The following is a 27628-nucleotide window of genomic DNA, read 5'->3' on the forward strand; positions in this document are numbered from 1 at the left end:
ATGAGTCGCAACTATAATGATGAGCTGCAGTTCTTGGAAAAGATCAGTAAAAACTGCTGGAGGATCAAGAAGGGCTTCGTGCCCAACATGCAGGTAAGTCAGGAGAGTAAATGGCGGGGCCTTCCCTGCTCCGTCCCCGGCCCGGCCGGCGTCCACCGCGCCCTCTGGACCTCCCTCGACCACTGGGTCCGCCCCGGCCCCTTGCAGAGTTTCTCTCATCCCCTCCTTCTCCCCTCACGGTTCTGGGGCCGCCCAACGTGTTCCAGCACCACCTCCCGCCAGGAGAGGTCCCCGAACCACGAGGACAAGCTAAGCGCAGTGGATATGGGGAATCCAAATAAATACGAAATTGGGGTTTCCAAAGCGTTTTCACAGATCAGTCTCATAAACGCATCGTGAGCTGGTTTACGTTCCTGGTCTTCAAGGTGGAAATTGCCAGCCCTGGGTTCATTTGCTAGGACTGGAATTCATCTCCTCTGAGTCATGCTGGTTATTTATATAACGTTTACAGACCTTTGTTTACTGAACCAAGTTTTCAGCATTCAGTATTCCGTGTTGGTTTTTAATTAAGCGATGTCATTTCTTGCAGTAGCACAGGGGAGGGCCTGATTGATTTTAATACTTCACAGAAGGACCTCGAGGATCTGTCGGTGACATAGTTTCCTCTACCTACCTAGGAAGAATCTCAGCCAGGACTTGATGTCCAGTTTACTAGTTTTTCCTCTGATGTCCCAAATGGAGACTTGAGGGCTTGGGATCATCAGACAGTTTGAAAGCCTGGGCTCTGTATCTCTCGGCCTTCATCACCATCTGTGCTCATATTTTTCATTAACGTGAAAAAAGAAAACGTTTTTGAAGTTTTGCAACGTATTTTTAAATAGTTTTGAAATCCCTGAAGATGCCAAGTAAATAAATGCCTCAAAGGTTTACCGTCTCACGTCTTGGTAAACAGCTCCCAATAGCCACTCCCCTCTTTTATTGGGAATCAAAGCTTATTGAGTTTCCCTTGTTGGCAAGTCATTTACACTGAGAGAAGAAAAAGCCCACAGGGATAAATCTGTGTTCTATTTGCTGTTTGGCCACTTTCTTTGTATGGAAACCGATACCCTGAAGGAAGGAAACAGAAGGGGAGCACAGTGGTTCATGGCCTGTAATCTCAACACTTTGGGAGGCCAAGGCGGGAAGATTCTTTGTGCTTAGAACTTCCAGACCTGTCTGGGCAATACAGTGGGACCGCGTCTCTACCAAAAAAAAATTTAATTAGCTAGGCGGGGTGGTGTGTACCACAGCTACTCAGGAGGCTGAGGCAACGGGAGCCCTTTAGCCTGGGAGTTCGAGGCTGCAGTGACCCGTGATCATTCTAAACTGCACTCCAGCCTGGGTGACAGAGTGAGTCTCAAATAAAAAAAAAAAAAAGAAAGAAAACACCATGACATGATCATCTGTAGGATCTAATAATGCAGCCTTCATTATCTGGCAGGTGTTCTGATTTAGCCTTTGATGCACACACTGCTGCTCATTGATGGGGCAAGTCTAATTTTGCTAGGCAGTTCTAGTGTAAGTATGTATACAGCACTTTACTACCACCTTTTCTTTGGGAATAGAGACTTGGAATGTTGATGCATTGCTCTTAAAACGCTATTGACTTCTAAGCATGAATTGTGCTTCCATCCTCATGGGAGCAGTGAATTTCACACGGATAATCATCTGTTACTAAATCTCCATTTCTCCCCCAAGGCCCACATCCACTTGTTGGACTAAAACTTTCTCTTTGTTCCCTTAAAACGCTTCCCTCCCATCTTTATGACATTTTTGCATTTGGCTCCTAAATGTTCTGCTGCACCAGTGATGTCTCTTGTCTTTAAAGAGCCAGCTCTACAGGATCTCTGTGAAACCTCTCCCAGCTCCCTAGACTGTTGAGGCACTTCCTCATCAGATTCTTCCATAGCACTGTGTACTTAATGTTATGGCACTTGCTTCATTGCACTCTGATACTCTTATGAGAATATAAGGGCTGTATTGGCTGGGCGCGGTGGCTCACACACCTGTAATCCCAGCACTTCGGGAGGCCAAGACGGGCGGGTCACGAGGTCAGGAGATCGAGACTATCCTGGCTAACACGACGAAGTCTCTACTAAAAATAACAAAAAAATTAGCCAGGCATGGTGGGGGGCGCCTGTAGTCCCAGCTACTTGGGAGGCTGAAGCAGGAGAATGGCGTGAACCCAGGAGACAGAGCTTGCAGTGAGCCGAGACTGTGCCACTGCACTCTAGCCTGGGCCACAGAGTGAGACTCAGTCTCAAAAAAAAAAAAAGAAAAAAGAATATAAGAGCTGTATTGTGGTGTACTGGGAGCTCCTTGAAAGCAATTTTATCAATTTTATCATAGTCTTTGTATCTCCCCTAGTGCCCGGGACAGTGCTTCATGCATAGTAAATCCTCAGTTAATGTTTGGTGAATTAATAAATGTGACCCTTAAGAAATTGTACTGGAAACATTTTCCATCAGTGGGTATTAATTGTTATTTATGCAATGGTCATGAAGTCATCTTTCTGATAAAAACTACATTCAGTTGATTAAGTGTTAAATCTTTGGTTCTCTGTTACTGGACAGCTCCTTCAAAATATTTGACCTATGATTAAAATGTCCTGCTCTTTAGTGTTACATAAAAAACTAGCCGGGCGAGGTGGCGGGCGCCTGTGGTCCCAGCTACTCCGGAGGCTGAGGCAGGAGAATGGCGTAAACCCGGGAGGCGGAGCTTGCAGTGAGCTGAGATCCGGCCACTGCACTCCAGCCTGGGCGACAGAGCCAGACTCAGTCTCAAAAAAAAAAAAAAAAAAAAAAAAGATGTCGTCCATTGCCTTTTGTGTGCCGCCTCTATTGTCAAGCTTTAAAATTACGCAGATTTTTAAAAAAATTATATAGCTTATAGAACTGAGCACACAGCTACATAGCTGTATGTTAAATTTTTCTTCTCACTATTTACCTAACTAGAGATTTGTAAGTCACCACTAGAGCAAAATAAAGTGTAACTGGCTATTGGCTTAAACACAGAATAAATATACTAAGGTTAGATGACTATGTTTTATGTTTAGAATTTGAGTTTTTTATTGATCTGGGTTTTTTTTTTTTTTTAATTTTCAAAAATCCATTGGTATTTTTGAAGCTTGGGGATTAAGACCTTTGGGCTTTGTGAGAGCATAGTTGGAAGATTTTTCTTTATCACACAAAAAGATGCTTGATCTGTTGAATTCTTAAATGTGGTTTTGAGGGTATAAGAATAATTAAAACAATTAGTGAACATTGCAAAATTTTTCTTAGGATATATTTTATGATGGGAGCAGCTCGTAGCCTTTGATAGGAAGTTTTCTGCATGCTTAAGGTAATGTGAAAGTGTTTGGTAAAGAGTAAAGCACAGTAAATATTGCATACAGCGTATTCTGTCCAGTGCCTACACTTGCCATACATGTACTCAGACATTGCTTTTCACTTTCCTTGGTACCAGGTTGAGGGCGTTTTCTACGTGAATGATGCTCTGGAGAAATTGATGTTTGAGGAATTAAGGAATGCCTGTCGAGGTGGTGGTAAGTACATTAGAGTGTCACTTGTATTAGTACAGTAGTGCCTTCCCTGTGGCCTGAAAAAGTGGTAACTCAATTACAATTTTGAAATATTGTCAGGGAGTGATTACAACTTAAGGTAAGACCGAAAGAACTTACTTATTTGTGATCACATTGTTAGCCAGTTGGCGTTACAGAAAGGATTTGAAGCCGGGTAGAACTCGTTTCTCAGCTAACCTTGAACAATAAGAGCAAGTGACCTACCATTTGTTTTATACTTACTATATTCCAGGCATTTTACTAGGTGCTTTGCATAGATTATCTCATGTAATACTTGAAGTAACTCTAAAAGGAAGATACTATCTCCAGCTTATAGATGTGTAAGTCAGAGCTCAGTGAGGTTAAACGTAATAACAGAAAACGAAACACTGAATGTTCTCACTTGTAAGTGGGAGTTGAACATTGAGAACACATGGATACGGGGGGGGAACATCACACACCGGGGCCTGTCAGGGTATTGGGGGCTACGGGAGGGATAGCATTAGGAGAAATAGCTAATGTAGATGACAGGTTGATGGGTGCAGCAAACCACCATGGCACATGTATACCTATGTAACAAACCTGCACATGTACCCTAGAACTTAAAGTATAATAACAAAAATTTTAAAATTTTAATTTGCCCAAGGTCACAGCTTTTTGATGACAGCCAGAATTCAGATCCAGTAATGCCTGATTTTAAAGACAGTGTTCTTAACCAGTACACTAATTAGGCTTACTGAACTTCGGTTGTCTCATCCATAAAACAGGAATCATTACACCTATCTTGCAGGGCTGCAGCAAGGTTTAGAGATAAAATGCATGAAGCTCTATGATAATCTAATGGTGATAGTGTAGAAATCATCTAGTGTTGGGCCGGGCACAGTGGCTCACGCCTGTAATCCCAGCACTTTGGGAGGCCGAGGCGGGCGGATTATGAGGTCAGGAGATCAAGACCATCCTGGCTAACACGGTGAAACCCCATCTCTACTGAAAATACAAAAAAATTATCCGGGCATGGTGGCGGGCACCTGTAGTCCCAGCTACTCAGGAGGCTGAGGCAGGAGAATGGCGTGAACCCGGGAGGCGGAGCTTGCAGTGAGTGGAGATCGAGCCACTGCTCTCCAGCCTGGGCAACAGAGCGAGACTCCATCTCAAAAAAAAAAAAGAAATTGTCTAGAGTTACCCCTTTCATTTTTTAGATCAGCAAACTAAAGCCTTCCCTCCCCAACCAGGGTATGCTCACTTGTCTAAAATAACACAGCTGCCAAGTGGCAGAAATGGGACTGGAGCCCCGTATCCCTCCATGATCTCAATCCAGTGTTTTCCAGAGCTTCCACATTGCCCTTCTTTGTCACTTAGAATAAACCAGCATTGATTTTCTTTATAAAGGGAACTACTGAAAGAATATTTTTTTCAGGCCAGGTGCCCTGGCTCACGCCTGTAATCTCAGCACTTTGGGAGGCCGAGGCAGGTGGATCACGAGGTCGGGAGTTCGAGACCAGCCTGACCAACATGGTGAAACACCATCTTTACTAAAAATACAAAAGGTAGCTGGGTGTGGTGGCCCACGCCTGTAATCCCAGCTACTCAGGAGGCTGAGGCAGGAGAACTGCTTGAACCTGGGGGGTGGAGGTTGCAGTGAGCCGAGATTAAAAAAAAAAAATTTTTTTTCAGATATTAATAACGTAAAATTTGGTATTTGTATTTTACATCCCAGTACAACATTTGTAAGCAGCCTTCTCATGGTATATGCAGAACACTGACAGCACATTTGTGGCTATCTTTCCTGTTTGTCTGCTTCCTTCTTGAAGAAGCTCCCTTCCATCTTGCATCTCAAATATCTTTCTAGGCTTTGTTGTCTTAGTAGCCCTGATGACTACCTCTTCATGTTATACAGTCTAGAAACGTGAATATAATTAATGCTAAAACTCAAGTGTGTTGTCTTTTCTAATACGCAATTTTTGTCTTCAGGTGTTGGTGGCTTCTTGCCAGCCATGAAACAGATTGGCAACGTGGCAGCCCTGCCTGGAATTGTTCATGTAAGTCCGAGTTCAGAGCTTTAATCATTTATATTTCTTAAAGTCCATTGAATGGATGAATGGCCATGCCTGATAATGGTGTCATTTAGACAATGACCTTTGGACAGCCCGACATAACCGTGAAGCCCGGCTCAGTGGCTCATGCCACCCGCAACACTTTGGGAGTCCAAGATGGAAGGATTGCGTGAGCCCGGGAGTTCAAGACTAGTCTGGGCAACATGGCAAGACCCTGTCTATACAAAAAAAATTAGCCAGGTGTGATGTCACATGCTTGTAGTCCCAGCTACTCAGAATGCTGAGTGGGAGGATCACTTGAGCCCAGGAGTTCCACACTGCAGTGAGCCATGAATCACGCCACTGCACTTTTAGCGTGGACGACAAAGTGAGACCCTGTCCCTAAAAATAAAAATAAATAACCATGGACCTAAAGAAATAATTGAATCTGGATGGCATTTCAGTTTCTGGATGCCTTTGGCTAGAATCTGTAAGTGTTCAAGAACCTTTGAAGTAGTTTTTATGTTTTGTTTCTTTATCATGGTGACATCATTATTCCTGGATCAGTGCACCTCCATTGTAAGTTTCATTGTAAGTTTCACTTCATTGTTTCAATGTAAGTTTCATTTGGTTGTAAGTTTCACTTCCCATACAGAGGATCATTGAAGAAGAAATGGCAAGGAGTTTAAGAGTTAGCACTGAGGGGGAGGAGGAGAGGACAGCATAGCCCCTAGCAGTCTAACATTTGTATTCTATCATTAGAGGTAGATGTTGAAAATGGATCTATTCGGCAGACATTTTTGAGGTCTTCTTTATGCCAGTTACCATGTTGGGCACTTGGTAGAGGGAATGAAATGGTATGGCTTGTGTATATAAGGAAGTTGTTAGTGTCTGGGTGTCTGCATGTCTGCTGTGTTTGACCTGCATGCTTCCTGGGTCAGGGTCCTTTCCTAGGCTCCGCATATGGGAAGTCTATAGTATTTATACCATCAAATGGATTACATTTGGCTGTGATTACTTAAACTGATGACCTCTATAAATCAGTTATTTTCCTCTTAACCTGACAAACCAACATTTGTCAGTGTCTTAATATTATTTTTAAAATGTAATAGTACATTAAACTTAGTATGTGTTACTCCTGTATCATGTTATTTTGAGGCTTTTCTGTTTTGGATTTCCTTAACATTCAGATCTTATAAAAAGGTTTTTTTCTCACCGTATTTAGCTTTGTGATTAGGAGTTCTTACGATTTCCCTGAATAGAGAAGATTTTGTGAAAACACAGTCTTAATTTAGGGAAAGCTTCAGCCTGCAGCCTCTTTGAGAATCATGTCAGGTCCATCAGGGCAACCAGGGTGGCAGGTCAAGACACTTGTATTTCACTTTCTAATTCTCTTTCAGCGATCTATTGGGCTTCCTGATGTCCATTCAGGATATGGATTTGCTATTGGGAACATGGCAGCCTTTGATATGAATGACTCTGAAGCAGTGGTATCCCCAGGTAAGATTACTGTGCACATCTGCTGTTAAGTGTGTAGCTTTGGCCAGGCACGGTGGTTCACGTCTGTAACCCCAGCACTTTGGGAGACCGAGGCAGGTGGATCACGAGGTCAAAAGATCGAAACCATCTTGGCCAACATGGTGAAACCCTGTGTCTCTACTAAAAATAGAAAAATTAGCTGGGAGTGGTGATGTACACGTGTAGTCCCAGCTGCTTGGGAGGCTGAGGCAGGAGAATCACTTGAACCCAGCAGTCAGAGGTTGCAGTGAGCCGAGATTGCGCCGCTGTACTCCAGCCTGGTGACAGAGCAAGACTGCGTCTCAAAAAAAAAAAAAAAAAAGTGTAGCTTCTCTCTATGGACCATAGCCTTTGTGAAACAGAGCACTTCTCTCCATGTGCATGACTGAGTTTCATCATGTTCTGTCATTTTTCTTTGAGGCTATTACAACATCAAGCAAAGCATATTTTCAGTGAAAATTTTGGGAGGCTCCTACCAAACGTCATGGTATTCAGGCTTTGGCTACAAAACAAACTGGCAATTTTTTTTATCTTTGTAACTCAGTTACTCCATGGACACATCACGTCTAATAATGTTAATGACCATAGAGTATTAGTAGATTAGATGAGTTCAACTGTGTAAAATATTTAGAACAGTGCTAAGCACATAGAACATATTCAGTAATATTGTCATTGTTATTTAGTGATAACATTGAATATACAGAAGGCTGTACATGCCTTCTGCTGTGGTTATGGGGTGCTTTCAATGAATATTCTATACCAGAAATATCTTTGCTGTTAAAGAGTATGAATTTAGAAATGAAGTTTAAATGACATCTTGAGAGTTCTGCTTCTAGCAGTGGTGGATTGGGTTGTTTCAGACCAATCCCTGCTGAAAATAATGAGAAAAGTTGGGTAAAAAACGTTTTCTGAAATCTGTTTGAAGGCACAGAAAATCTGCTAAGGCAGGAAGAATTTGCGAGGTCAACATCTAGAGGAAAAGAAGAAAAAGGTCCAGATATGTGAGCCCTACATGTAGGGCTGTTTTGAGATGACTGCAAATTTCAGTCAATAAGAATATACATGATTTGAATGATCCAACAACAAACTTGACACTTGACCTCTAATATACATGTGTGGTTGTGTGTGTGTGGTGCACTTGCATTGCAGTGCAGCCAAGCAGTGCAGAGTATACATTTTTTTCAAATGCACAGTTTACCAAAACTCACCACATGCTGAGCCGTAAAGCAGGCCATCAAATTTCAAAGCATTGAAATCATATAGACCAGGCCGGGCGCAGTGTCTCAAGCCTGTAATTCCAGCACTTTGGGAGGCCGAGACGGGCGGATCACGAGGTCAGGAGATCGAGACCATCCTGGCTAACATGGTGAAACCCCGTCTCTACTAAAAAAAAAAAAAGTACAAAAAACTAGCCGGGCGAGGTGGCGGGCGCCTGTAGTCCCAGCTACTCGGGAGGCTGAGGCAGGAGAATGGCGTGAACCCGGGAGGCGGAGCTTGCAGTGAGCCGAGATCTGGCCACTGCACTCCAGCCTGGGCGACAGAGCAAGACTCCGTCTCAAAAAAAAAAAAAAAAAAAAAAAAGAAATCATATAGACCAGCAGTTCTCAAACTTTTTGCACTTGGGACCACTTTAGTAAAAATTATTGAGGATTGATCTCAGACTCTTATCAATGTTTATCTTATTAAAAATTAAAACAAATGTTTTTAAGACGAATATATACATGTCTCATTATCCATTAGAACAAAGATGTTATGTCATATAGCTTCTGAGAAATCTCACTGTACAGTCATGGGAGAATGTGAATAAAATAGACAAATAATGTCTGAGTATTATAAAATGAATCTTACACACCTGAAACGGTCTTCCCCCTCGCCCCCACCCCAGGGTCTCTGGACCATGCTAAAGAATCCACTCATATAAGAAGGTATTTTCTGACCACAGTGGAATTAAATTAGAAATCATTTAAATAAAAACTAGACCTAGCACTTTGGGAGGCCAAGCGGGTGGATGGCTTGAGCTCAGGAGTTTGAGACCAGCCAGGGGGCAACATGACAAAACCCCATCTCTAAAAAAAAAAAAAAATACAAAAAATTAGCCAGGCATAGGGGCATGCACCTGTAGTGCCAGCTACTTGGGAGGGCCAAGGTGGGAGAATCACTTGGGCCCGGGAAGCAGAGGTTGCAGTGAGCTGAGATCACGCCACTGCCCTCCAGCCTGGGCGACAGAGTGAGACCCTGTCTCAAAACAAACAAACTAGAAAAACTTTGGGAGGCCAAAGCAGGAGGATCACATAAGACCAGAAGTTTGAAACCAGCCTGCACAACATAGGGAGACCCCCATCTCTACAAAAAGTTTTAAAATAGCTGGGTATGGTGGTGCACACCTGTAGTCCTAGCTACTCGTAAGGCTGAATCCAGAGAACCAGTTGAACCCAGGAATTTGAGGCAACAGTGAACTACAATACACTACTGCACTAGTCTGGCGTAATCTCAAAAAAGAAAATCCATATATTTGGAAATTTTAAATAACCCATGAGTCAAAAACAAAACTATGGAAATGAGAAAAAACTAATGTAAGTAGAAGATACTTATGTCTAAAAATTGACATTGAGTTGAATAAAGGAAACCCTTGTATGCTATTGGAGGGAGTGTAAATTGGCACAGCCATTATGGTAAACAGTATGGAGATTCCTCAAAAAATTGAAAATAGATCCATATGATCCAGCAATCCCATCAGTGGGTGTATATCCAAAGGAAATGAAATCAGTATCCAAAGAGATACCTGCCCTCCCATGTTCATTGTAGCATAGTTCACAGTAGTCAAGATTTGGAAACAGCCTGAATGCATTATTCAACCTTAATAAAGAAAGAAATCAGTCTTTTAAAATCGAAGGGAAAAGACAGGGAATCCTGCCATTGACTACAGCATGGATGAAACTAGAGGATATGCTGAGAAATAGGCCAGACACAGAAAGGAAAACACGACATGATTTTGCCCATATGTGCAATCTAAAAATGTTAAACTCACAGAGAGTAGAGTGGTGCTAACAGGGTGGATGTCGGTCAGAGTATACAGAATTTCAGTTGTAAGATGAATGAGTTCTGGAAATCTAATGCATAATGTAGTGACTGTAGTTAATAATAATGTAATAGTATATTGTATTACTTTTAATGGCAAAAACCACAATTACTTTTGCACCAGCCTAATACTTATAGTCCCAGGCAATTGAGAGGCTGAGGTGGGAAGATAGCTTGAGCCTGGGAGCTGGAGGCTTCAGCTGAGCTATGACCTAGCCTGGGCAACAGAACAAGACCCTGTCTCTAAAATAATATATTGTGTACTTGACATTTTCTAAGAAAATAAATCTTAAGTGTTCTTACCAGAAAACAGAAGGGGAAGTAACTGTGAGATCATAAATATGTTAATTAGCTTGATTGTGGTAATTATTTTACAATGTAAATGTACATTGTGTACACCTAAATATATACAGTTTTTATTTACCATTTATTTGCCAGTCAGCTCTCAAGCTGGGGGGAAAATGATTTAAAACATACTTATGGGCCAGACGCGGTGGCTCATACCTGTAATTCCAGCACTTTGGGAAGCGGAGGCAGGAGGGTCACTTGAGCCCGGGAGTTTGAGACTAGTCTAGGCAACATGGTGAAAACCCATCCCTACAAAAAATGCAAAAGTTAACCAGGCGTGGTGGCACACCTCTGTAGTCCCAGCTACTCAGGAGACTGAGGTGAGAGGATTGCTTGAACCCGGGAGGTTGAGGCTGGTATGAGCCATGATTACTCCACTGCACTTCAGCCTGGGTGACAGAACAAGACCCTGTCTCAAAAAAATTAAAGCCAGCAGGGCATGGTGGCTCACGCCTGTAATCCCAGCACTTTGGGAGGTGGGAGACCATTCTGGCCAACATGGTGAAACCGCATCTCTACTAAATATAAAAAAAATGAGCTGGGTGTGGTGGTGCACACCTGTAATCCTAGCTACTCAGGAGGCTGAGGCAGGAGAATCACTTGAACGCAGGAGGCAGAGATTGCAGTGAGCCGAGATCGCGCCTCTGTACTCCAGCCCGGTGACCGAGTGAGACTCTGTCTCAAAAATAAAAATGAAAAATCAAAGTACTTATGTCTAAAATTTTGAGGTTACTGTCCTTTTTGAATGGAAACATGCAGCCTTAAATGCACAAATTAGGAAAGAAGAAAGGCTGGAATATCAGTGATCTTAGAAAGCTAAAGAAAGAACAACAAATTATACCCTAAGAAAGTAGAAAGATGGAAATAATTAGGAGTAAAATTAATGAAATGAAAAGTTATATGATAGAAAGGACCAAGAAAGGCAAAAGTTGGTTATTTGAAAAGACTGAAAAAAAATTCATGAACCTCTGAAAACAGTGGTCAAGAGAAAAAGAGAGGCACATTTTGGTCTCTGTTTTACATGTTACTCAATGTTCATTGCTGCCTCCTTGGTCCATAAAGTGCCTTTAGTATGTGTGTTATTTTAGATTATCTTGGTGTCATCAAGCTTTCCCCAGCAGAGAACCACTTTGTTGTCTACTTTAAAGCATAGTTGCCAGGCGCGGTGGCTCACGCCTGTAATCCCAGCACTTTGAGAGGTCAAGGCGGGTGGATCATGAGGTCAGGAGATCAAGACCATCCTGGCTGACATGGTGAAACCCCGTCTCTACTAAAAATATAAAAAGTTAGCCAGGCATGGTGGCGGGCACCTGTAGTCCCAGCTACTCAGGAGGCTGAGGCAGGAGAATGGCGTGAACCCGGGAGGTGGAGCTTGCAGTGAGTGGAGATCACGCCACTGCACTCCAGCCCGGGCGACAGAGTGAGACTCCATCTCAAAAAAAAAAAAAACAGTTATCTGTAAAAGAATGGGTATCTTTGGCCGGGTGCAGTGTGGCTCATGCCTGTAATCCCAGCACTTTGGGAGGCTGAGATGGGTGGATCACGAGGTCAGGAGATTGAGACCATCCTGGCTAACATGGTAAAACCCCGTCTCTACTAAAAAATACAAAAAATCATCCGGGCATGGTGGCGGGCGCCTGTAGTCCCAGCTACTCGGGAGGCTGAGACCAGAGAATGGCGCAAACCCAGGAGGTGGAGCTTGTAGTGCGCTGAGTTCGCGCCACTGCACTCCAGCCTGGGTGACAAGGCGAGACTCCCTCTCAGAAAAAAAAAAAAAGAAAAAAAGAATGGGTATCTTTATAGCCCTATATCAATGGCAAGAAACTACAGGTAACAATGCCTTGGACCAGCTGGTTTTGCTATAAGTTTTCTCTATTTTGTAGGTGGTGTCGGGTTTGACATCAACTGTGGTGTCCGCTTGCTAAGAACCAATTTAGATGAAAGTGATGTCCAGCCTGTGAAGGAGCAACTTGCCCAAGCTATGTTTGACCACATTCCTGTTGGGGTGGGATCAAAAGGTGTCATCCCAATGAATGCCAAGTAAGAGCACACGTTTCCAGTACATGATATGGGAGGGATAATAACCACATGACCTTCAACTTCCTTTCCAGTGCAGTACACTTGAGAGATGAGGATTGTTCAGTTACTTTTCAGGAAGTAGTAAGAATTGTTTTTTAAAGCATGACGTTCAGCCCATTTATTGGAGACATAAGTCAACTGATGTTGTAACAGCCTTCGACATTTGTGGATGTGTTTGTAATAACATCATATCCACCAACGTTTGTGGAACACTTTCTATGCTCAATCCAGGAAAAGTGTAGTTTTTCCTGGCAGTGTTTTAGATGTTTTAGATGAAGATTAAAGCTTGTACCCTCTAAGGATTTAATGTACGTGTACCTCAGCTTCAAAATGGAGGTGCAGTAAGCCTTTCAGAACTTCTGTGAAGATGGGAAAAGAGCTTAAAATTTAACCTGTGTTGCCTGAGGAATTCTAGATACCTTTATTTATTTGACTGTAATTCTTCATAAATCATTAAGGTGTGTACCTGGTTGAATTAGTGGTTAGAGAGTGATAGCTGATTAAGGTTACGAAGTTGTTGATGTTGTTGTTTTTTGTCTACTTAGTAACTACCTCATGGAATTCAGGATCGGAGAGGCAAAACTGAATATAAAAAAGATTTGAAAATTAACAAGTAGCCATATAAATGTCAAGTAGAACTACAATGATGTCTAATAGGGCATTTACCATTTTATATTGCAATTATTTATATGACTGCATTCCTCAAAAAACCAGTTACTGAGAGCTTAAACTTTGTGTCTGACTTAAGGCCTGAAACACAGGCGATAGTAAATGTCAAGTTTTCCTCTGCCCTTTAAGATGTGATCATCCTTAGGTTTTGCTCTGCCTTGGTTGTGAAATGACTAGTACCTTTTATACTTATCCAGAGACTTGGAGGAGGCCTTGGAGATGGGGGTGGACTGGTCCTTAAGAGAAGGGTATGCCTGGGCTGAAGACAAGGAGCACTGCGAGGAGTATGGAAGGATGCTGCAAGCTGACCCCAATAAGGTTTCTGCAAGGGCTAAGAAAAGAGGCCTTCCTCAGGTAACTCACTTTGGAGGGGCAACATATTAATTATTTTTCATATTTTGTTTTTATTGGGGGAAATATCTATATCTTACATTTAGCAGACATATTCCCAGGTTTTTTTAATGGTATATCAAAAAATACAATTGGTTATGGTATATCAAAAAATACAATTGGTTTATGCTTCATTTTTATTCTAAAGAAACCATCAGGGATGGATACGGTGGCTCACACCCGCTTTGGGAGGCCAAGGAGGATCACTTGATAAAAAAGAGACTAGCCTGAGCAACATAAAGAGACTTAGTCTCTACAAAAATTTAAAAAAAAAAAAAAAAAAAAAAAATTAGCCAGGCATGGTGGCAAATGCAAGTATCCCAGCTACTCAGAAGGCTAAGACAGGAGGACTGCTTGAGCCTAGGAGTTTGAGGATGCAGTGAGCTGTGATCACGCTACTGCACTCCAGCCTGGGTGACAGAGCAATCAGGAGCTTGCAAATATTCAATAAAATAAGAAATAATGAATTAGAAGTGAATGGGAGAAAAATAGAATGTTTATAAGGTTCATACGTCAAAATTATATATATACATACTTTGACAGTCTACAGATGGTATCCATGAGATACTAGATGTTTGAAATTACAGCTAGTTGTGAAGGCTTTGCCACTAATTCAGTGTGACACATGGGCAAGGCTATCTTCTTCTGGATCTCATTTTCTTATAGAAAACTGGGATGGTTAAAACCAGGCAACCTCTAAAGACTCTTCCAGCACTGACATTCTCTGGTTCTCTAAATCGTCTATTAATATTAGCTCTAGTTGTGGTATATGTTCTTTCAGTTATAGATAATGGTGGATGTCCATGAACTCATAGATGTTTCAAAGTCATTTGAACTTGGACCTTGTCTAAGAGTCAACATTCACCAACATTTATCCCAAAATTTGACTCTTCGTGATGTTTAAAATATCCCATGAACCATTTAAAAGCTTGATTGTTTGTTTGTTTCTGAAGCTTTTTTAAAAAATTAATTTATTTACTTTATGTTCTGGGATACATGTGCTGGTTTGTTACATAGGTATACATTTGCCATGTTGGTTTGCTGCACCTATCAACCCATTATCTAGGTTTTAAGCCCCACATGCATTAGATATTTATCCTAATGCTCTACCTCCCCTTTCCTCCTACTCCCCGACAGGCCCCGGTATGTGATGTTCCCCTCCCTATGTCCATGTGTTCCCATTGTTCAGCTCCTACTTACGAGTGAGAACATGTGGTGTTTGGTTTTCTGTTCCTGTGTTAGTTTTTTATATGTGTATACCAAGCATATCATGATATAATACAATTTAGGAGCTAGTCTACGTTATTTTGTTGTGCAGAATATTGTTGTAAATGAAGCACTTCTATAGCTTAGGAATTTTTTTGTTACAGAAACACTGTTTCTATGGTTATTTTGTTGTTAGTTTGTTTTTATCTTTTTGGTTTTTAAATAGATTTTTTTAAAAAACTGGAATCAAAACTATCTTACCAGACATTTTTACATTTGCAGTTGGGGACCCTGGGAGCAGGCAACCATTATGCAGAAATCCAGGTTGTGGATGAGATTTTCAATGAGTACGCTGCTAAAAAAATGGGCATCGACCATAAGGGACAGGTGTGTGTGATGATCCACAGTGGAAGCAGAGGCTTGGGCCACCAAGTAGCCACAGGTATATTCTAGACTTCATACTAAAATGTACGTTTTATGGGCAACCAGATAGAAATTTAAGAGCGAAAACTCTGAAATATACTGCATGGGTTTTATCTTGAGTCCTCAACAATCAAATAACTTGAACAAATTAACTTCACTGGGCCATAACTTTCTTGTCTAAGAAAATGAGTATAATAATGATTTCATATAGGATTATCATGGAAAGTTAATAATAAATGTAAAGCACTTAAATCAGTGTCTGACATTAGTAAGCACTCAATAAATGTTAGTTGCATTTATCATTATGTTTACTCTTATGAGTTACTATCTGGCCAAGAAAGAGCAAGAAAATATTTAAAGAGTGGAATTTATGAAATAGGCATTCATTTGGCAGATAATGTACGTATTGTATACCTGCTGTGCAACATTAGGTGTTATGGTGGATTTGCTGATGAAATAGGCTGATACTTTGCACTCAGATTGTCTCATGAAGTAAAAGGTCATGTCCGTTTAGAAGAAAAAATAAATATTAAAAGGTAGCAATGAATAATATAGGAGAGTCAAACAAAACACATTTAGGAAAAAGATTTTGGAGATGGCTTCATGGACCCAGTGTTGAGCTCAGCCTCACAGTTTGGACAATTACACACAAAGGACATTGGTGACAAAGGCAGCATGAACAAAAGCAGGAAGCAGCGAAATATTGGATAGGTCCTTTTGGATAGTGTGTGAAATAATGTATGAATTGTGACAGTTACTACAGGACTGAATGAAGCAGGATGAATGCAGAAATGAAAACAAAAAAAAACAAAATAAACTGTTTTAAAGGAGTCAGGGGGCTTCTTGCTTCTAGTGAGCAAGGGCCTTGAGCTTCTATAGCCCTTCGTATTTATTGGGTAGAAAAAGCAGGGAGGAGGAGGTAAGGTTGGTCAGCTGCTTGATTGATCGCAGGTTCATATTATTAATAACAGGCTTCACATGTGTCTAATCACAAGAAACACGTGCCTTGGGTGTGGCTGCCCTCAGCATTCCTTCTGGGCGGCAGACACAGTTGTCAGCTTGCCAACATCCTGCATTCGTAAGAACAGTTTACTGTTTACTCATGGTATACTGAGTTGTTCACGACCCTCATTCTTTCGGCTTCCAACAGTGAATAAATGAAAAGGTATACAGATGTCTGGAAATTGTTATAAGCTTTAAATTTCATGTTATAGATCAGCCTCTAGTGCATTGTATTGTGTGAGAATTTAGTAATTTGTGCCAGCTTGACCCTTTAGACTATTTAATCTAGCAGATGTATAAAGCATCGACTAGTGTTTCAGAACACTCCCCTGGATTCGATTAATCATGAAGGCAACAGAATGTGTTTTACTACTACTATTCCTATTCATTCACATGTTGAGAAAGGAGTAATGAAGACCATACTGTGGCTATTTGTTTACACATCCCATTCTCTTTCAAGTTCCTAGAGGGCAAATGCTGACTTTGTGTCCCACAAACTGTCTCTGCACTCTAAACGATTCTCAAGTACATCTTGACTGAGCAAATAGATGAACTCAGAAACACATTAAAGGGAAAGTTGGCTTTCACTTGGCTTTTTTGTGGAATGAATTTGAATGTAGCCTGCCTTTCTGCAGTAAATCTAAACTGTTCATTTCAGGGAAAGCTAATTCATTTGGACTTTGCTGCTCTTGTTCCAGATGCACTGGTAGCTATGGAGAAGGCCATGAAGAGAGACAAGATTATAGTCAATGATCGGCAGTTGGCTTGTGCTCGGATCGCTTCACCAGAGGGTCAGGACTACCTGAAGGGAATGGCAGCGGCTGGGAACTATGCCTGGGTCAACCGGTCTTCCATGACCTTCTTAACCCGTCAGGTACAGTCGACATTGCTCTTCTGTTTCAAGTCATTCATGATGATGTTAAGTGCTTTAAAACATAGTGCAGTCCAGGCCGGGTGTGGTGGCTCATGCCTGTAATCCCAGCACTTTGGGAGGCTGAAGGGGGCGGATCACGGGGTTAGGAGATCGAGACCGTCCTGGCTAACACAGTGAAACCCCGTCTCTACTAAAAATACAAAAAATTAGCTGGGTGTGGTGGTGGGCGCCTGTAGTCCCAACTACTCGGGAGGCTGAGGCAGGAGAATGGCATGAACCCAGGAGGTGGAGCTTGCAGTGAGCCAAGATTGTGCCACTGCACTCCAGCCTGGGTGACAGAGCGAGACTCCCGTCTCCAAAAAAGAAAAAACATAATGCAGTCCAGTCAAAGCCTGTGGTGTTTGGTTTTGGAAATTCACATAGTTAATGTTCAAAATACCAGAGAAGTGTCCAAGGTTTTGGTGTCATCTTAAACTAAATCATCAGAGTATCAAGCATGAGAAGTGAGAGAAGAGAATCCAAATTATTCCTAGAATTTGTCTTGAACAGCATAGAGAATCGAAGTGCCATTGACTAAGATTCAGAAGGCTGGGGAAGAAGCAATTTTGAAAGGTGGGATCAAAAGTAGCCAGGCAGCTTTTCAACCAAAGATGAAAATGAAGAAGATGAAAATGATGTGGTGGCATTTGCTATGTGGTCTAAAAGACTAGCTTTTGTCCTTTACTTGAGATAATCTTACGACTACTTTTGAGCTTTTAAATCTTTTACTCCCTTCAGAACAGACTACCTGAAATCAGTGAGATAAGTCATGAAGAGCTGAAGATGAGTCCTGAAGTTCTGGCTGCTTTTATCTTCTGTGTTTTCTTCTAGGCTTTTGCCAAGGTCTTCAACACAACCCCTGATGACTTGGACCTGCACGTGATCTATGATGTTTCTCACAACATTGCCAAAGTGGAGCAGCATGTAGTGGACGGGAAGGAGCGGACACTGTTAGTACACAGGAAGGGATCCACCCGCGCTTTCCCTCCTCACCATCCCCTCATAGCTGTTGATTACCAAGTACGTAGCACTGCATTTGTAGTTATAAGCAGTGGAAGCACGATTTAGATCGTCGCAAATGTGAATTATATTTAAAATACAAAGCAGCAATTGTGAAAAGAAAACACTCTGTCACCCATGAGAACAGTGATTCCCAATCTTCCCTGAAGCAGTAGCTCCTCCCCCCATCATTTGTGCTTGCAGTGGTGCCATGTGCTAACTAGAAAGTGCTGCAGGAGGTGTATTTTACTCCACTCCTGTGAATTGAGGCCTTTGAATTAGTGGAAGACAGGATTAACTCAGTTACAGAACACAGTACACTCAGTCTGTTTCATTCCTCCTGTCCTCTTGGTGTCTGGCTGTGGTGGAGTTAGAAAGACCTCATAGTCTGCTCGCTCCTTTTACAGATGAGAAACCCAAAACAGAGAAGACAAGCACCTTGCTCAGGATGGTGGTTCTAGCAACACTTCCCTACACTTTTGGATTTTGCTTTGCTTTTATTTTGACTCTTCTGCATTTTTACTGGTCCTCATATTTTCACTGTCATCCACTTCCTTCCCCTCCGAATCATCAAAGAATCAAAGTACTATCTTAATATAGTTTACAAGCCACGTGTTTAGAAGTCTGGGTTTCTCCTACAATCCTACAGTGCAAGAGAAAATTTAAATTTTATGCATACAAAGCTTATGCTTTTCTGAATTTTAACATGTTTCATTTATGTGCATCCTCAGCTCACTGGACAACCAGTGCTCATTGGTGGCACCATGGGAACCTGTAGTTATGTTCTTACTGGCACTGAACAGGGCATGACTGAGACCTTTGGAACAACCTGTCATGGAGCGGTAAGGAAAACAGAAACTTCCTTAGAAATGCTCTCTTCAGTTTAGCTATTGTTTTCCATTTTGACGGGTAAATGTAGCCGACTGAACATTAACAGAGTTGAGACTTGGGTCTATCATGTCTTGTACTTCAAATTGTTCCCCATAATGTATACTATTTAGTAAACTGACTGGGGTCATCTAGTATCTCTACCTTAGTGAGATCTGGTAGGGTTAGGGACCGTTTCTTATCTCTGCAAGTCCAGAAAATCCAGACTGGGAAATTGTCACACTAGCTGAGCTTACCGTAACTAGTTTATAAGTGGTGGAACTTTAACGGATGCAGATATCACAGTTGATCTCAGCGATTGGCTGAACCTGCTCATTTGTTTAATTTACCCTTTCCTATTATGTAGGCCCACTCAGGACTGCAAGGATAGGCCCTATTTGCAAATTAGAGCCCATGTACAGTCTACACACACACCCATTTCAAAACACGGCCTCTCATCTTCTAAGCCCAGGGGTCAGTAAACTCTTCCCATAAAGGGCCAGACCGTAAATATTTTAGGCTTTTGGGACCAGATGGTCTGTGTACCAGCTATTCAGCTATGCCATTTCAGTGCAGAAGCAACCTTAAGTACTGTGTAAATGGGCAATGCTGTGTTCTAATAAAACTATTTTAGGCCAGGCGTGGTTGCTCACACTTGTGGGAGGCCAGGGCAGGAGGAGCACTTGAAGCCAGGAGTTCAAGACCAGACTGGGCAACATTAGCGAGACACTGTCTCTACAAAAACTTTTTTAATTAGCCAGGTGTGGTGCCACACCTGTAGTCATAGCTACTCAGGAGGCTAAGGCAGGAGGATTCCTTGAGCCCAGGAGGTTAAGGCTACAGTGAGCTATGATTATGTCACTTCACTCCACTCTGAGTGACAGAGGGAGACCCTTTCTCAAAAAACAAAATAGTTTATTTTAAAAAGCACTTAAGTGGTGGGCCAGATTTGGCCCATACACTGTAGTTTGCCAGCCCCTTTTCTAAGTCATCCAGAGTGTTGAGCCAGTGTTGAAATGGGAAAGAGAAACTGTCCAGAATACCTTCTTCTAGGACAGACCTTCACAAATGTATTTAATCCTACTTTTTTCTCTGATTATTTCTCATTTCTAGCTGCCTCCCAACTTCTAATTTTAATGCAGTGGTTTTCAACAAAGGTGTTCCCGCTACCCCCACGGGGACATTGGCAATTTCTGGAGGCTTTTTTTATTGTCATGGTTTAGTGGGAGTTGCTATTGGCATTTAGTGGGTAGAGGCCAGGGATACTGCTGAATACCCTGCACAGCACAGCCTCCCAACAAAGAATTCTCTGGTCCAGAATCTCAAAGGATGTGGTGAGGCTTAAAAGGCCTGCTACCAGTTTGATAAAGTAGAAAAAGATGGTTTTTAAAGCTCCTTTTTAGTGTAAGAGAAAATCAAAGAAAGGGCATATAATCTTAGAATTTGAAGTGAAGTTCATTCCTTTCCCATTCTAGGGCCGTGCATTGTCCCGAGCAAAATCTCGACGTAATTTAGATTTCCAGGATGTTTTAGACAAATTGGCAGATATGGGAATTGCAATCCGTGTTGCCTCACCCAAACTGGTTATGGAAGAGGTAAGTGAAATTCTGATAAATACATGAATATTTATTGTTCCCCATTTGTAATTTATGTCATTCTACAGAGATAGCAATTCAGGGTATTACTAACAGAAATTGTTTGGGTTTTTTTTTTTTAATGACCTCAATTTTCTCTTATGTTCCTTGCTTAGCTTATTTCAGTTTTATATTTTCTTTTATTTTGGCTGAAATTATGAGCCAGGTCCTTAAGAATGATTTTTACTGTTCATTTTATAGTCTCCATCTACATACTAAGTTTTTCAAAAGTAGTTTGAGCTGACTCTTGCTTTTGCACAATTGTATACTTAGGTTTCAATTTGAAAGCAAATTTGAAAAAGGAAGGCATAGGCTGGATGTGGTGGCTCACGCCTGTAATCCCAGCACTTTGGGAAGCCGAGGCAGGCAGATCACAAGGTCAGGAGATTGAGACCATCCTGGCTAACACGGTGAAACCCTGTCTCTACTAAAAATACAAAAAACTAGCCGGGCGCAGTGGCGGGCGCCTGTAGTCCCAGCTACTCAGGAGGCTGAGGCAGGAGAATGGTATGAACCCAGGAGGTGGAGCTTGCAGTGAGCCGAGATTGCGCCACTGCTCTCCAGCCTGGGTGACAGAGCGAGACTCCGTCTCAAAAAAAAAAGGAAGACATAAATGTTTGAAGCAACTTTTATTTGACTTACAGGAGAATAGATTTTGTTTAAATTCTGTACGTATGTGTACATATATGTACATATTTAAATTAAAAGCAATATAATTCCTTTCTTAATGATTTAAGAGAAAGGAAAAAATCATCCAGAAACTCAATGCCCTAACACAGTTATTACTTTATCTTTTAGAATACTTACTATTGTCGGCCGGGCATGGTGACTCACGCCTGTAATCCCAGCGTTTTGGGAGGCCGAGGCAGGCAGATCACTTGAGGTCAGGAGTTACAGAGGTCAGCCTGATGAACATGGCGAAACCCCTACAAAAATACAAAAATTAGCTCGGCATGGTGGTGGACGCCCATAATTGCAGCTACTCAGGAGTCTGAGAAAGGAAAATCACTTGAACCCAGGAGGCAGAGGTTGCAGTGAGCCAAGATCATGCCACTGCACTCCAGCCTGGATGACAAAGCAAGACTGTCTCAAAAAAAGAAAAAAATACTTATTGTCATAGTTTTTTCCTAATTTTTTTTTTTTTTGAGATGGAGTTGCCCCATCTCCCAGGCTGAAGTGCAGTGGCGCTATCCGGGCTCACTGCAAGCTCCACCTCCTGGGTTCACGCCATTGTCCTGCCTCAGCCTCCCCAGTAGCTGGACTACAGGCGCCCGCCACCACGCCCGGCTAATTTTTTGTATCTTTAGTAGAGACGGGGTTTCACTGTGTTAGTCAGGATGGTCTCGATCTCCTGACCTCGTGATCTGCCCGCCTCAGCCTTCCAAAGTGCTGGAATTACAGGCATGAGCCACCGAGCCCGCCCTTTGCTAATTTTTTTTTTTAAACTAGTCATAACTGTAGTTAAAAAACATTTTGTAGTTATTTTTGAAATTTAGCATATTATTATAAAATTGTTTTTGACACTTTTTAAAATCATTGCTGAATATTCCACCAGCTGAGTACCTTACTTTCTGCCTGTAGTGGACATTTAAGTAGCTTCCAAATGTTTGCTACTATAAATTAAATTGTAATGATTATCTTCATGCATGCAGCTTTTTTCCAGTTGTTTTAGTAATTAGAACAAAGTCTCAAAAGTGGAATTACATGGTGGCTCATGCCTGTAATCCCAGTACTTTGGGAGGCCAATGCAGGAAGATCTGTTGAGGCCAGGAGTTCAAGATTAGTCTGGGCAAAGATTAGTCAGGTGTAGTCCTAGCTACTCAGGAGACTGAAGCTGGAGGATGGCTTGAGCCCAGGATCTTGAGGTTACAGTGAGCTATGTGATTGTGCTGCTGCATTCCGCACTGGGCAGCAAAGCAAGACCCTATCTCTAAAAAAACAAGGAAACAAAAGTGGAATTACTGAGTCAGAGTATGACAAAGACTTATTTTTTTTTTTAAATAACGATTCATTTTTCCCATGATCTTAAGAATGCATGTTTAATTTAAAAGATTTGGAAAATACTGGCCGGGCGCGGTGGCTCACGCCTATAATCCCAGCACTTTGGGAGGCTGAGGCAGGCGGATCACGAGGTCAGGAGATTGAGACCATCCTGGCTAACACAGTGAAACCCCATCTCTACTAAAAATACAAAAAATTAGCCGGGCGCGGTGGCGGGCGCCTGTAGTCCCAGCTACTCAGGAGGCTGAGGCAGGAGAATGGCGTGAACGCTGGAGGCGGAGCTTGCAGTGAGCTGAGATCGCGCCACTGCACTCCAGCCTGGGCAACAGACCAAGACTCTGTCTCAAAGAAAAAGATTTGGAAGATAACAAAGAAGAAAACAGAAAACATTTAGAACTCAATCAGCCAGAAATAAGTACAGTTAACATTTGCATTTTTAGTTTTTTGGTTTGGTTTTGTTTTTTCATCAGCACCATGTGATTATTTCATTCACTCATTCAACGAACACTTATGAACCATCTGCTATAGTTAGGTACTGTTCTGTGTGCTAGAGATACTGCAGTGAATGAAAGAAACATGAATCGCTTCCTTGTGGAGCTTTCCAAATAATAAAACATACAGTGTGTTAATGACCGTACAAGTTCTATGAAATAAAAATGAAGCAAGGAAAGGGGGTAAGGAAAGGTGGGGAGGGTACAGTTTTAAACAGGTGGTTGGAGAAGACTTCAGCGAGGTGACTAGAACAAAGACTTGAAGAGAGAGAGGAAACAGGCTACCTGGGCATCTGGAGGTGAGCTTTCAAGGCAGAGAGAACAGCAAGTGCAAAATCTGTGAGCTGAATGCAGGAGTGTTCAAGAAACAGCAAGGAGGCCAGGCATGAAGAGCAAGCCAGAGGGTGATGAAGTCAGAGAGGTAGGGGGCACCAGAGCATTTGGACTTTTGCTTTTACTCTGATTAAAATGAAGAAACCCTAGAGGATTTTGAGCAGAATAGTGACGTGATGTGACAAATGTGTTTGCATGTTGATGGGAAGAATCTACAAGAGAAATTAATGATGCAGAAAAGAGGGAAGAAACTGCTGGATAAGTGTCCTTGAATAGATGAGAGGAGATAGAGTCTGATGTACAAGTGTATGGGGTTGCTATTTGCTGGAAGCATAGATAATTCATCCTTTAGCAAAGGAGAGAAGAGGCTGAGCACAGTGGCTCACACCTGTAATCTCAGCACTTTTGGGAGGCTGAGTTGAGAGAATTGCTTAAAGCTAGGAGTTCGAGACCAGCCTGGGCTACAAAGCAAGACCCCATCTCTACAAAAAATAAAAGGATTAGGCACAGTGGCACATACGTGTAGTCTCAGTGAGCTGTGATTGTGCCACTGGACTCAACCTTGGGCAGCATTAAAAAGTAAAAGGAGAAAAGGTATAGATACAGATATGTGGAGAAGATAAAGTGAGCGTTATTTTGAATATTCTGGCTGCTATTTTTTTCAGTGTATTACATAGTAAGGTCAGCAAGTGAGAGTGAGGATCTGAGAAAAGGTATGAAATATTCATCTAGGGGAGAGATAGTCATTGGCCCAGTGGAATTTTATCTGATTTCCAGGAGCTAGAAATGGTCAAGTAATGCTGGGGAATGATTCAGGCTCCTGCAGATAACTACAGCCAAAGGTAGTTTGTGGTACGATGTAATGACTGCAAGATTCACAACTGGGAGTGCCTAGGGAGAAAGGGAGAATAGAAACGACCTTGAAAGCCAGGAGCACACCTGTCCCACTCCTGGGACCAATGGCATGACCTGGTTTGGGAGAGAAAACAGCCACCACTTCAGAAAGTTGGAGGTGAAAGTGATGTCCTCGGGAAAGATCCATGTTTCAGTAAAACAGGAAGATGAAGGGAACGCTCAAAGAAGGGAAGGAGGGGATTCTGCTCCTTCTGGAAGGAGTTACAGAGGCCCCAGTGAGAAAGTTTCAGAAACTGGAAGGGAATGGGAGATGGGATAGAAAAGGATATTGTGTACAGAACCATATGGGAATCAGCATGGCTGGCCTAAGCTTGTATGGACAGGAATGAAGATAAAGTGAGTGTGTGATGAAATTAGTGCTAATGGTGGCAAGGCAGTGTGGGTAGGGTGGAAGGGTGGGAGTGTTGCTAGAAAGTCACAGAAATAAATTGTGTGTGAGTGTAGGTACACATATATACCCACATACACACGGGCACACAGTTTTAGTTTGTTTTATGCATACATGAATTTTATCACTTACTGTGAAGGTACTACATGTTCATTCCAGAAATTTTGATAACTGCAGAAATATATAAAGAAAAAATTAAAATTGCCAGTAATTCTACCATCCAAAGATAATTACTACTAACCTAAGATGGTTTGGAGCCGTTCCTTCCTATCAGGTTCTGGCGTGTGTTTTCTTTAACTACATAGACTACATTTCCTAGTTCTACATGTAATGTAATACATGTAGTAATACATGTTCTAAGTAATACATGTTCTTTAGAGACATTTTGAAAAATACAGAAAAAATATAAGACAAGATGAAAGTGTTTTGGAAGCTACCACTGACCAACATCAGGCTTACTCCTTTTTTAAATTTTTGCTAATTTGATAGGCAAAAAACTCTCTGTTATTTTAGTGTGGATTTATTTAATCACAAGTGAAGTTTGGTGCTTGTAAAGACTGTGTTTTTGGTGGACTTGTACAATGTTTAATTCCTCTCCTGCAGGCTCCTGAGTCCTATAAGAATGTGACAGATGTGGTGAATACCTGCCATGATGCTGGAATCAGCAAGAAAGCCATTAAACTGAGACCAATTGCTGTGATCAAAGGATAGAACCTTGGACAGCAGGGCTGCCAGACACCACCGACCCTCTGAAGTGGAAGTGGACTGACGTGCTCCTCTGACATCAGACTCCAGGCGGGACAAGTTCCAAAGTGTGCAGCTGTAACTGCTCGTGCCAAAATGGCTGATGCGGAGGCTGCTGCTTTCAGGGGCCTGTGCTTATAAAATAACCTTCCAGGAAGAGGCACATCGCCCACCTTTGGAAAGGGAGGAATATGCCTTCTCCTTGGTTGTTCCACAGAGTTTTAGGAAAATCTGTTAGGCATGGGTAGGTGTCAAACTGCCTTAGGCAGTCATACAGATCTTTAGCCATCAGATTGAACTTCTTTACACCAAGCTCTGTTTACATTCCGAGAGGTGTCATGAAGAAAGTTCTATTAAATAAGGTTTTGGAATGTTTGCTTTTGTCTGTTGCTTTTGTCAGTTTGTCCATTCATCCACCCATTTGGGCACCACCCCTCTTACTAAATACCCTCTTACTTGGAGAGCACCCAGGGGATTGTAATCAGGCTGTTAGATGAATAGATAGTGGAACACATTGAAGAGGGAGTATGTAGAGGTTTGAGGAGTAGAGGCCCAAAGACAAAATTGTTTTTCCTAGCCTTGCTACCTTTCTTATTCTAAATACAAGGCAGAGTTTTTGAATCCATGGGGCCAGGTGAACAAAATGTAGGTGATGGTGCTGGGTGGGCAGCAGAACCCGCGACCTGGCCTCCCTCCTACACATGCCTCGCAGGGCGCTTTATTGTGCCTGCTGCTGCTTGTGTAGAGGACAGCTCCACTCCACCCCCAGGCGTCTGTGCTGTCTTGGCAGAGGCAGGCCTGGCCATGCAGCAGGGCTGTACAGACCCCTGTGGGCCGCAGCTTCCCACTGACATTCTCTTCCCAAAGGCCCTGGCACATAGCACTGAGCACCTGGGCACTCAAAACTGCAGCTCCAGGCAGATTTGTGAGCAGGTTGCTCATCAAAACTCCAGCTCTGGGCCACTTGGTGCTTGGGTTGGGAGAGGCAGATGTGGGAGAAGCAGAGATAGGAAACCACTGTGCTGGGGATGGTTCTCTTAGGGGTCAGCCCTGGCCACAGCCTCCCCTATATTTTGCTGGGGACCTAAGGCCCCATCTACAACTCCTTTCCTCTTGCAGAGAAAGCCCCCAGATCTCACCTTTCTCTTTGGAATAATACGAGATATGAGACCCAGGGATTTTTTAGTCTCTCCCAAGCTACAGTCCACATATTTCCTCCAGCTATGTTTGGGGGTCAAAAGACCCTTCTTCAGAACCCTAAATCCACCCAGTTTATACTTGTTCCTGGGCTTATGTCATCCTAGTCAGAACCTGGGAAGATGCCACTGTACCTGGAGGAGGCCATGAAGCTGTCACATGTAAAGTTCTGTGGATATGACCTGCTGATGCTGTCTGCTGTATCTGACGCTTCAAGTAGAATTGAAGCCCAGGCATTGTCATCTGCTTTCTTTACTAAATTATGCCAAGCCACTGGAAAAGTGACTGCACAAATTACGTTTTTCATACATATCTGTTGAATGAATGAACCTCAACCAGAACCTCTCCAGATACCTGAGTGAGCCTGGGGCCCCTCTTTCAGGACCCGAGGGACCCCTGTTCTGTCTGTGTCAAGGATAAAGACCAGTTAGAAGGAATTACAAACATCCTTTACAAATGCAAAAACAGACTTGCTTTCTGTGTGCTTTTCCAAACAGAGGTATATGGGCCATTGAGACAGGATGCCCAGAACTCCATTGAAGGGAAAGAGAATAATAAATGTGAACCATAGCATGCCCAGCAGCCCCTTCACAGAGCCAGGCACTCGGGACCTGCTTGCCATGCCTTAGGCCATTTAGTTCCTTCAAGAACCCTATGAGGTTCATCTCACTACTTCACTTTACAAAGGAGCAAACAGGCTTAGAGGACTCTGGTGACATCCTCAAGACACAGCTAGTCGGAGACAGTCACCACTGTCAGTTGGAGGTGATGGACATTTCACCTGGTAAACAGTTCCTCCATG

The 27628-nt window shown here is 42.4% G+C and overlaps 1 protein-coding gene and 1 long non-coding RNA gene across 2 annotated transcripts in view; one reads left to right on the forward strand and one right to left on the reverse strand.

Annotated features, from left to right (window-relative positions):
- Nucleotides 1-25596, forward strand: RTCB (RNA 2',3'-cyclic phosphate and 5'-OH ligase). Its single transcript, NM_001168775.1, has 12 exons — nt 1-93; nt 3505-3583; nt 5570-5637; nt 7032-7131; nt 12459-12615; nt 13521-13677; nt 15202-15361; nt 17043-17218; nt 18089-18277; nt 18988-19098; nt 20599-20718; nt 25489-25596. Exons 1-12 carry the CDS (start codon nt 1-3, stop codon nt 25594-25596), a joined length of 1518 nt encoding a protein of 505 aa, NP_001162246.1.
- Nucleotides 25040-27628, reverse strand: part of LOC103888319 — a 12237-nt gene continuing 9648 nt past the window's right edge. Inside the window, exon 3 of the long non-coding RNA XR_002515484.2 lies at nt 25040-25056. This is a non-coding gene — a long non-coding RNA (uncharacterized LOC103888319). The remainder of the gene's footprint in view (nt 25057-27628) is intronic.

Source organism: Papio anubis, chromosome 16, assembly GCF_008728515.1.
Source record: "Papio anubis isolate 15944 chromosome 16, Panubis1.0, whole genome shotgun sequence".
Taxonomy (NCBI): Eukaryota; Metazoa; Chordata; class Mammalia; order Primates; family Cercopithecidae; genus Papio; species Papio anubis.